This window comes from Protobothrops mucrosquamatus, unplaced genomic scaffold (genome assembly GCF_001527695.2).
Source record: "Protobothrops mucrosquamatus isolate PMUCROS unplaced genomic scaffold, P.Mucros_1.0 scaffold874, whole genome shotgun sequence".
In the NCBI taxonomy this organism is placed as follows: Eukaryota; Metazoa; Chordata; class Lepidosauria; order Squamata; family Viperidae; genus Protobothrops; species Protobothrops mucrosquamatus.
The window spans coordinates 767,149-779,117 of NW_015387128.1; the positions used below are offsets into that span (position 1 = coordinate 767,149).

Genomic DNA, 11,969 nt, shown 5'->3' on the forward strand with positions numbered 1-11,969 from the left:
ACAACGGCTTCCCTGCCTTCGGCTGGTCTGTGATCCCACCTGCCAGGTGGGGAATTGGCCCCGCCGCCCGCTCTAGGGTCCCCTCCTCTCACGGCCTCTGCCTGGCAACTCCCACCCCTTTCGCCTTCGGGTGCGTCGGACCGATCGGAGGGAAACGTCCGCAGCTGCGAAGGGGGAAGACGGTTTGCTGCCACAGCCATTCTTCTCTCTGGGTATCCTGAACGTGGCTGGCGCGCCGCTAGGCCGGAGCTAGTGTCGGCGCGGTTTCCGCACCACCAGTTTCCCTCCCCAACATGTGGGCCGGGTACCCGAGACGTCCTCCAGGATGGCATTTCAAAGCCTCGAGCTGCCTCGCATGGTGAGGCCGGGAACCGGGGAACTCCTCAACTCCCCACATCCCCCCCAGCAGCCGCAGGGCTTCCCGAGCGGAGGGGTCCCGGTCCGAGCCGAGCGCCTGGTCCGATAACTTTGAAACCCAGCTGTGCCCGAGTCTTGTCTTTCCATTTGTGGGGGCACGCCCTCATCGTCAAACCAGCCAGCCATGCAGCAGAGGAGGACGAGGGGTGGCCGGATGTCTGGAGGTGCCTTGGCTGCTCTCTGGTCTCAGCAGGCCCCAATGAGGCAGTGGAGTTCGCACAGAGCTGCCCAGCCTTGTGGGGCAGCGGTCCCTGGGCAAGAGGTGGCGGCGGTAGCCTAATGGACCTGCACAAATTGCTGGCAGCGGCAACCCGAGGCGGGGCTAAGGTGCATCGGGTGTGTGAGGGGAACAGGCTCCACGTGTGGGCCATGGGCAAGATCTGCGAGGGGGCCAAGGAGATGAATAGCAGCGACCTGCTCTCTAACCGCAAGCAGAAACAGATGGGACGAAGTAGGTGCGCCCGGGGTCTGCATCACGCGCCTCCCCCTCCCTTACTCTGCCTGGAGCTGGAGGGCTGGCCCAGTATTTGCAGTGGGCTATGGAGCCCCAAAGTCTGCTGGTCGAGGAGCTGCTGACGGACACCATTGGACCCCATGCGATCGCTGGCCTCTGTGTGCGGGGGCTGATAGTTTTAGGCAGCACCACCCTGGCCTCTGCCTCACCTTGCCTTGCCCCGCGGCAATGGCATCCCCGCCCTGCCCCCTGCCTCGCTTCACCCCGCAGGACGAGCCTCCTGCCCACTGCCTCACCCGCCAGAAACCCCCTGGAACTCCCCCTGCCCAGTTCTCACAAGCGTCCCTCCCCACAAGCAACATCGAGGTGGCCACGCCCATCCTGGCCACGCTCACCCAGTTTGCCGTGATTACCGCAGCCACGCCCACACCCAGTGGGCCATGCCCACCTGGCACCCAGCGATAAATAAGTGGGTTTTGGGTTGCAGTTTCGGCACTCGGTCTCTAAAAGGTTCGCCATCCCTGGCCTATACCATATTAAAAGGTTAGGTGTAAGTTATATCCTCCCCCACCCAGCAAAACATAATCCTTCTCATTGATTATGTTTGGATGGCAAGTTAACCCACAACTTTGCTTAGTATTTATCCTCCTCAATATCAAACCCTACTAACTCCTTTAGCAAATAGAATTGCTACTTACCGGTTGTTGTGTACACAGTACACAGAACTCTTATTTGTAACTGTCAGGGAAAGCTGGAGAGGAATGTTAAATCCAAACCCTTGGTGGTTCTTGCTTATCTTGAGAGGAATAGGCAATAACAATGTGCACTAACATTATGTTTGGTCAACATTAAACAAATTATTGTTTGGTAAAGCTAATACCAAGCTAATATCATGTATGTATCATTTCAGCCCAAGTAGATTTTATGGTGCTTCTTAAGAATGACTCGGGCTTCAATGTTAAAGTCAATTGCTTCTTCAAATATAAATAGGGAGCCATCATTTATTAGTAACTTTGCAACAGTTTTTTTCTTTTGGGAACAAAAGAAATATATATTAGTTCATTTTAAATTGGATTTCTTTCAATTAAAAGTAACATTTTGCAAACAATATGTATTCTATTAAATCTGGAAATGTTAGTATACCATCCTTACTATTAACGCTACATAAAATAAGTGCTTTTGTTAAATACCTTGAATTATAAGAGGGTCTTCTATGACCAGCTTAATTGTTCTTCAGATAGCAACGTTTTTATGAGGATTGTGAGCCTGTGGGTTTGTGATTACATAATAAATCCCATGTTATTTACCATTAGTCATATTGTCAGTGACTGCTTTTACAGTTGACCAGCAAATTCGCTATCCTTGATTTGCTTCCAAACTGTCATTTTTTAAAACTACACTAATGAGTTTAAATAATTCAGACCTTACTTAGACTATCAGTGTTGCTCATTAAGTTTTGTCCGTTCTGCGTGAGAGAATGAGGATGGGCCAAGATAGAACTGAACAAAAGAAAGCAAATATTGGAAAACTAGTATGCTTGCAGATTCTGTATTATTTCTGTAGGCCAAGAAAGAATCTATAGCTACATAGGCAAATAATGCTAAACTATAATTCTTTGAAATGCTGGCTTGTGCTGGTGATTGCTGTTCAATCACCCCAGCTTCTGTTCTTCTGCCTTTAGCCATGATGACTGAAGATTAAGGAACTATATGAAGTATCAATGGGAAATTTAGGGTTAATCTTATTTAAAGCAACATTCTTTAGGCAGATTTAAATCCAGTCTATTTTGCAGTGGGAAAATATAATTCTCTTAAAACTTCAACTTTTCTGGTCAGCTGCAATGGGCAGCCATTTGACCTTCCACCATTCGTAACTGTGGTGTTTCCCAGCCAAATGGATGTGTAGTAGTTGCATTGGACACATGCCTGCCAAATTCCAGACAGAATGGAGAAAATACTTCTGGTTTACAGGTTGCTAAAAGGAGGACATCCATTATATTATTCATTACTTATTGTAGTGGAAGGTTTTACAAATCTTATGCTGATTGTAAATTTGATATTTTGCATCTAAATTGTATAAATCTTACAGACATTATATTAAAACATCAAAGCTGAAAGCTTTCTGTTTGCAAAATGGACAGAAACCATGACTTTGGAGATTCTTTTTTTTTTTTAAACAAAATTTTATTCATTTTTTAAAATAAACAAATATACAATTATGGCATACATTAATAATAAAAAAAACAAACTAAGATGCTCAGCAGCCTCTCAGGACCACATTCACCCTCTCTTCTACCTACTTCCCTCTCCTTCCTTCCTTCCTCTCCACCCTCTCAACAACTCTACCCTATACATCCCCCCTCCTTCTCTCCTCCTCTTTCAGATGTGGTCCCGAAGGCCGACTGAGCCTCCTTTCTTCATATCTCACTACCAGTCTAGTATACCAAAATATAACTATACCTAAGAAATCCCTTTCCCCCCTCCCCCCTAGACTTCCCGGAACCAAATACAGGATTAAAGCACCTCCCATTCCATATCTAAATTGCAATTTAACTAAACAAACATAATACAATCAATATTTACGTACTTTAACTCTAGTAAAACCAACATTTAAGCTATAAACTAAGATACATACAAAACAATTTTTAAAGATCTAAATATTATGTGTAAAACAACTTGTATAAATTTTCTCTTAAATTTTTCACTTAATTTTTCCCTTCACTTTCTTCACTATACGTACAAAACAATTTTTATAAATTTTCTCTTAAATTTCTTATAATCATTCAAATATCTTAAACCCATTAAATACAATCTTTAACTTCTTAAAACAATATAATTCCTTTAAAATAATATAATTATATATCATTAATAATCTAATCTCCTATAACAAATTCAAACCATAATATTACTAATTTCCAAATCAAAAACCTAAATAAAACATTTATTAATCTGTCCCAACTCTTCCATTTTACATCTCCCCCCCGGCTTCCCATTCTTTTTCACATCACAGATACCAAATTAACCGTCGAAGTCGATGAGTCTTCTGCCTTTTACATTTTATAACGTGTCCGAAATTTCTGCAGGTAGTAAGCCTGTAAGCTTCTTCCAAAAACACAAACAGCAACATCTTCAGCTGGTTTTCTCTGATGCACGACCCGTAAATTAATTCTATATAAACTTTTTTTTCTCAAAATTCCACCAGGGAGGTACACCAGGACCATAGCCAAATCTGTTACAACTTCCTTTCCCAGCTTTCCAAGCTTATCATCATCATTTTGGGGTATTTCCATATCATCTTCTTCAACCTCTTCACATAATTTATCCACCCGTTGCTCTGAACAATCTGGAACTATAAACCTCTGGAGAGCAAATGCCGCAGTTTCATATGATTCTTCCAATTTCTTAACCCAGAGATCTTTAACTTCCACACTATATTGCTTAACTGCTTGCATCAAAACATCCTGTAAGTTATTTATAAACGAAGATAGAGGCATTTTCAATAGATTTCACTCAGCAACCAGAAGAAAAGTAAGAAAATTTTTTCTTCTTTCTTTCTCAGTTCCGCAGCCATTTTAAAACCATTCTCCAAACTTCTTTAAGTACCACTTCAGTAATCCAAAAGAGTAAGAATATAAATATCACCAACCAATAGGCATTACAAATTCGTTGCAACTAAAACTTTCCAAAGCCGAAGGTAAAAAGAAATCTTTAAAATCCTTTAAAATGTCTCATTCCACAACCAAAAGAAGAGTGAACGTTTTCCTTTTGTTGCAAAGAAAGAACGCTTCCGCGGCCATTTTCTTCTCACTTTCACTCTTAAGAAATAGCAAAAATCCCAGTAAAATCTTGAGTTAAAGTCACAATGTAACTGAAGTAAAGATCCCCTGTCTGGTTCCGTCTGTTTAAAAGTAACTCACCAGCAAATACAAGGTAAGAGCAGTGGCAGTGACATCTAGCTTCGCTCCAAAGAGCGAAGGCACTCCGAGCTGCGGAGAGAGGTCCGGACTCCGGGGGAGTTCATCCCCTTCATCCCCCCAGGATCGTTCCTGGGGGGACTAGGGAACTCAACCCCTATCCAGACCGAACTCACTTTCTCCCCTTCACCCGGGGAGAAAGTTCCGAGCCGCAAAACAGCTGATCCGCGCTGTTTTGACAGCTTTGACGCAGTCCCGGGCGGGAGGCTAAGCAAAAAGCCTCCATCGGCGAAGCCTCGCCACCGGAGATTCTTAATAAAAAATGCATACTTACAATATAATAAGTAGTGCTGTAAAACATAGCCAATATTATAATGAGATGTAATTATTGACCAGGAGAAAGTTTAAGCAGCTGGCAACCAAAACTAGAAATTTTATCAAACCTAGCATGGCAAAAAATAATATCATCTGCTCTTTATTTTTAAGATTAGTGCTATATTTTAAAAAATAAAACTAATTGAAGTATGTTTAGTTAGGATTTAGATTTCTAAAGCAAATTTATGCTCATCAGATAAGATTTTGATCTTCAAAATAATTTCTTTGATCTGAGAACAAATCTCAGTACTTCAGTGAAAGTTGAGCCCTTTGTGGTTGAACTTATTGCTCAGATGCAGATGATTATGCATTTTAAGTTTAATTTTAAAAGTTGTTTTGATAATATAAGAATCATTTTATCATTTATGTATATGTAAGTTTAGGATTATAGATTTTTATCTGTGCATTAATTGGAATTGGAATTGTCACCTCTATACCATTGCTGAAAAAGCAGTCTGATTTTATCCCAAAGCCTTTCTAAATTTATTGAGATCAAATAGATAAATCACTACCAAATCTTTTGAAAGTATATTGATGCTAATACAGCGGTTCTCAACCTATGGGTCGCGACCCCATTTGGGGTCGATCGACCATTTCACGGGGGTCACCAAGCAAGGCTGCCCGCCATTTTTCCCCCTTTTCTGGCGGGTGCCTTACCTCCCTTGGGCTGGGCCCAGCTGGTGGTTGGCCTGCTCCGTCTCTGCCGCTTGCCAGCTACCCCTCGGCCGGCGCAGGGGGCGGAACCACGCATGCACGGCGCTCCCGGGCAGGGAAAGTCCTTGACTTACGACCAGTTGGGTAGTCCTCGACTTACGACGGTTTAGTCCTCGACTTACGACCAGTTTAGTCCTCAACTTACGACCGGTTGGGGGTCGCGGCATTAAAAAGGTTGAGAACCACTGTGCTAATACATGATTAGAAATAACTCTGTTTGGGTTCTTTGTAGTGCTGTTATTCAGTTGTTCTTGTGGGAGAACCTCGAATGAGCCACTCCTTTATAACAAATGAAGCTGGATTCTTTCTCTTTAAGTTTAATGGCATCTTCCAAGAGCAAATCTATTATGACCTTAATTTTCTCTGAAATGTTAAGCAGTGCCTATAATTTTTATTTAATAATAATAGAAAATCAATTCATAATTTTCATACGGGCACCACATGTATCATGTATTGTGGTTTGTTGCTACTTAATTTGGTGAATTTGGGATATGGTAATTTTAGTTTCAGGCATTGAACCTTTCCATATGAGGACTTAAAAAAAACATGGCATGTGACATTTGAAATACCTGTCTTCTATTTTATTAATATTCACAGCAGTAAGAATTAAAGATGACTTGTGACATTATAAGTAGGTACAGCAGCAGCTGAATTGACAAAGTAATTTCTCTTGTGCTGATTTTCCTTTCTCTTAGCATATGAAGTTAGATTTTATTATTGTACAATAGATTTCATCACCTGGCATGCTACATGATATATTGTTTCTGTTTCCCTAAAGAGTTGCAAATAAAAGACTTTTTTTAAAATTCAGAAGATTTGCTTTGAATTTTGATGTATCAAGATATTGAAGGAATGTTTTCTTACAGAAAATGTAATTGTGTCATAAAATGATAGCTACATCTTAGTCTACTTGATATTGATCAAGATTTTGTACTTCATAGTAATGTTTTGTCTTGCTATATCAAGGGAATATGCATATTTCTGTGGAATATCCAGTTTTATAGGATAGGCAGTTCCCATAAGTTACATACTGCTAGTAGTGCATATACTGTACCAGATAGTTGCTTGTAAAAATAGTAAACCAAATGAGTCAGTATTGCACCATACCTCTGTATATCTTGTTTTTTTTTTTAAATGAAGTGTTGTCCATATAGTTTGTCAGTAATGGTACTGAGATTCCTTTGAGCTTGTCTCCTGGTCAGATGTATTGGTAAAAAATGGTAAAAATAGTAGGTTCTCAGTATTTAGAAAACAATTTTGAAATACAAATAGTTATAGAATGTTTTGACCTACTTAATCATGTATAGAAGTTGGACAATGGGAACAATGAAAAGAGAACGTGGTATCAGATACGTAGGTGGGACAGCCAGCTTGTTTGAAAATATAAAGCAATGATCAGTTAGTTATTTTCAAACAAGGAAATAGGAAAAATATATGAATACGGAACCAATTTAGCAAGCACTGTTCCTAAAGTATTTGTTTTTACCTACTGTTCATATAATGTATTGTATTTTTCAGCTCAGCATCCTACTTAACTTATAATGCAACACATAATGGAATAAAAATAGATCTTCCATTTATGTTAAATTGCTTTTAATGTCTTTTTTAAATTGTATTTCCAACAAAAATGTCTATGCCTTAACTTTTGGCAAAAAATATATTCTGTAAATACAGAATGAGTATCAAATATATTTACAATTTTCTTTACAGCGTGGATCTGATGAGCTTCTTCCTTCTGGTATCACATACGGGACTCTTACGATGAGCAATCCTACTCCTGCTACTGGTATGATTAAGAATGCATTTTGTGTATGCTCCTATAAATGTTTTCTCAATGAGTTAATGTAGGGACAGATAAGGATGGTTGCAACCATTCCAGTCTATTTATTTTTTTAAAAAAAGCAGTTGGGTTAGAACTATGGGAAAAATGTCTTACCTGCAAGAATAAATCAGTGACCATGTTTGCATGTATCCATTGTTTGTTTATTCCATTATATGAACTGGAAACTCTGGCAAAATATGAGACTGTAGCTTGTTCTTATGTTTTACAAGAGGAACATATCACAGTTCTTTATTTTATGAGATGTTAATCATGGATTGAACTAGCTGGGCTAGTGTAGCAGACAGCTGATCCCATAGAGTGGAAGCCTAGAAGTCTCAAGATCCACTCCCAGAAGTCTCTGAGTCTTCACATCCTGTTTATGTCTCCTGTTTGTGATAGCAGCTTAGTAGTTCCTGCTTTCCCCATCTGCTTTCCAGGGAGCACTTATCTGGCATCTTCTCCCTAACCTCAGTGTATATGAGTCAGAGGACTACCACAGCCTTTAGTGCTTTTCTGGCTATTAGAAGGTAAACAAAGCAAAATTACTTCAATAGTGTAATCTGTGGTCATGTTACATGGAGATATTTGCCTAGAAACTTCAGTTCACATTTCTTTCCTGGGAAGACAGAGCAACAGAGATATTTTTTTTAAAGAAGTAAAATGTAATCCTCCCATTTTCAACTTTTAAGTATGAAAATGCAAATAATTAATGTTTGTAGATATAAATGACACAGTTGTTTATTTCCCAGTGATCCAATTGTCAGCTTGAAAGAAAAATTATAAAAGTGAATACAGTGGTCTCAGCAGACCCCCAGATAGCAATGGTTGCATACAAATGGCATGTTCTCTCTTAAGAGAGGAGATACTGCAGTTTAATATTACAGGGAACAGAAAGATTGTAAATAAAATAATTATCTTCATGCTCACCCTGAAGAATGGGAAGAGGTGAGGATATATACAGAGAAATATAAACACCCAACTTGACTTAATATCACAAAAGTAAAGAATCTAATTGAAATTCCTGGTTAGATCATGGCCAAAATAGCAATTTGCTGAAGCAAAAGTTCATCTTGCTTCATTATTTGAATGTACTGCAGCTTTTGAGGGAGATTCCTCTTTAAGAAGAAGCTGCGAAAGAGATGATGTACCTCAGTTAAATTCAACTTCAGTCCACAGATTCATGGCAAAGTGTTTACCTCCAGTTCTGTTCCTGGTTTAGTAAAAGGACAAGTCTATTTTTTTCCAGCAGAAAAGCAGAGGTAACCAGACTCTATACAGGACCCTGAGCATGCATCTCTTCCAAAAGGGAATGTCTATTGTACATATGAGCCTAGGGAAATGCATATAGGTTTCTGTGCTCACAGCTTGTGCAGGCTACAATCACAAATTACTGGAAGATGGAATGTTGCTTTGAGAATTCTATATACTGAAGTAGTCAGAATTTTGAAGGCACTCAATTTGGGAAAAGTGGCTGTGTTTAACCTTGCAAATTAAATAAGGAGAGAGAAGGAAAGTTGATCCACTTGAACCTTGTTATAATAAAAAGTAAGCATCGGAAAGCATCTTCACATGTAGCAAATACTACATTTTGAATACTCTCTGTTAACCATTTGGAACGTTAAACGTTGACACAAAATGGTTTCTAAAGTTCCTGGTCTGATCCCAGGACAGATTAGCCTGATACCGTCAGACACATGTATAAACCACTTCCAATTATTGTATTTTCTCCTCAGTAATTTGCTAGCCAGTTTCCTAGCAGGTTGAGCAGCAAATAGAGTCATTTTCATTTAAATTGGAGACCTTAGTAATGGCAAGGTATTTCCTGCAAAGACAACCTGTGATTACTGTGCATGTGCCAACTAAGGGATCTGGATTATGCATTTCTGGCAAAAAACTGGACAATGCTATTCTTTTTCAAGATGCACAAAACCTTATCTGTTGGTATAGCCATACTACTGTATATTTTAGCAAATGGCCATAACATTGCTTAATCACAGTTAATTATTTTTTGGTTTTCTCATTCTTAATCACTTTGATTTTTTCCAGCACTGTTATTCCTATTCCTATGTATAAGTCCCCAGGAGACAATCAAATCACTAGATCCTATACTTGTAAATATTTCTGTAGAAGAAGCTACTAGTAGCTGATTCTGCTTTCATAAATCTTCTGACTGTTGGTTCAGTCTCTGTTTGCAAACATGCCAAAACAAAACAAAGTTCAGTGAAATATGCTATGCTGCTTAACTAATCATAACTAGAATTGTAAATTTCTTGTGTTAATTTTTTTCCTATACTAAAGCAAAAAAAAAAGGTGAACAAACAGGAGATTAATTAACAAACAAGGTTCAAGTTACTATTATTGATTCTAGTTAATTTGAACCAATTTTAAATTTTGGAGTTTACACAGCAATCACACTTTGTACTAGGTATACTTTATGTGCTGAAACACTTTGTATATATGTTTTAGCTAATGGGAATGACAACAAGAAATTTAAAGGCGACAGATCTCCCTGCTCACCTTCTCGAGTTCTTCATCTTCGTAAAATTCCAAATGATGTCACTGAAGCAGAAGTAATTTCTCTAGGTGTACCTTTTGGCAAAGTTACTAATCTCTTGATGTTGAAAGGAAAAAGCCAGGTATGTGCAATGTTTCTCATCATATAAACAACCACAGAAAATAAAGTGTATAATAATATGATGCATTTGTCTGATACCTTTGGAATTATTAGTTTTCACTATCACATCAGCAGTGGCACGTAGGTTTCGGCTCAGATATAAGTTAAATATCCTTACTTGAAACTCGGAAATAATTTCTAAATGAAACTTTATCTTTTTTAAAAAAATATCTATTTTACTTTATTTTATTCAATTTGCTGTTGTTATTAGTTGCGAAGTCGTGTCCGACCCATCGCGACCCCATGGACAACGTTCCTCCAGGATTCAATTTGTAGGGCTACTCATCTCAAACAAGTGACTCTGGGCCACGAACGATCATAAATAAAAATCCTAATTATAACTACAATCCTAAAAATTAAATACATACAGCGCCAAGAACAATATTTCAATCTGTAGATATTAACATAACCAGGAAACGGGGCCCTTCATATACATGGGACCCCACACTTGGGCACATTACTGGTTTTTAAGGCATTACAAAAGGCCAAAGGAGTCAGGGCCATCCTAATATCCAGATAGAGAATGTTTCAGAGGGCAGGCACTATAGCAGAAAAGCATGCCTCCTGGTCCCTGCCAGCTGACATTCCTTGACTGACGGGACTTGGAGCATGCTCATCTTGCCAGACTGGATTGGGCGGATAGAAATAATTGAGAGAAGACAGTCCTCAGGTAACTTGGTTCCTGTCTACAGGTAGTCTTCGACTTACAGTCATATTTGAGGCCAAAACTTTGGTTGTAAGTTGTAAGGCGCTCACACATCCATTTTGCTGAACCACAGCAATCCTGATTCTCCTCATTGCAGTCATTAAGCAACTGTAAGGCTGTTATGTGGAGCGCATAGTGCCAGAGTGGTGGAGGTGCTTTGCAAATGAAAAGGTGCTTTGCAAATCATATTAATGCAGGGGTGTCAAACTCGCAACGTCACGTGACACGTCGCAACATATCGTGACTTTTTTTGCCATTACCGGCAATGGGGTAGGCGCGGTTTCGCTATGATGTATCCGGCCCGCAGGCTGGTAGTTTGACACCCCTGTATTAATGTGAATAAAGATCCTTTTTCAAAGCATTGAAGAAATTGCATCTTTTGGAAAGCTCTGTGGTACCTTAAAATTTCTCATTGGTTCTTAGTATTTGCAGTATCTGTAGAGTGCCCAGCTTCTTCAATTTGATGGTAGTCTCAGGCAACCCAATAAAATATCCATGCAAATCTGCTAAAAGATTTAGCTCCTTTAATGTTTGAAAAGGGCAACTTCACCAATGCCTAGAGAACCAAATCTTTCATATGTTTCACACTGCCTTATTTATTTGGAGGAGACTGGATCCTGATTTACACCCAAACATTCGTTTCGATTTTGTGAAAAGGTATCAGTTTTAGCATAATTATTTGATTTTGAAAATGATGCTATATACTCTAGCCCAGTGTTTCTCAACTTTGGCAACTTTGTAAAACATGTGGATTTCAACTTCCAGAATTCTCCACTGGCATGCTGGGGAAATTCTGGAGTTGAAGTCGATATGTTTTAAAGTTGCCAAGGTTGAAAAACACTGTATACCCAATCAAATAAGTGGCAAGAACTTTAAATCTAATTCCAAATTAGG

The 11,969-nt window shown here is 39.4% G+C and overlaps 1 protein-coding gene across 1 annotated transcript in view; it reads left to right on the top strand.

Annotated features, from left to right (window-relative positions):
- PTBP3 (polypyrimidine tract binding protein 3) overlaps positions 1–11,969 on the top strand; it is a 57,577-nt gene that overhangs the window by 24,786 nt on the left and 20,822 nt on the right. Inside the window, exons 3-4 of the mRNA XM_015819208.1 lie at positions 7,584–7,659; positions 10,162–10,331. Coding sequence (XP_015674694.1) covers positions 7,584–7,659; positions 10,162–10,331 — 246 coding nt within the window. The remainder of the gene's footprint in view (positions 1–7,583; positions 7,660–10,161; positions 10,332–11,969) is intronic.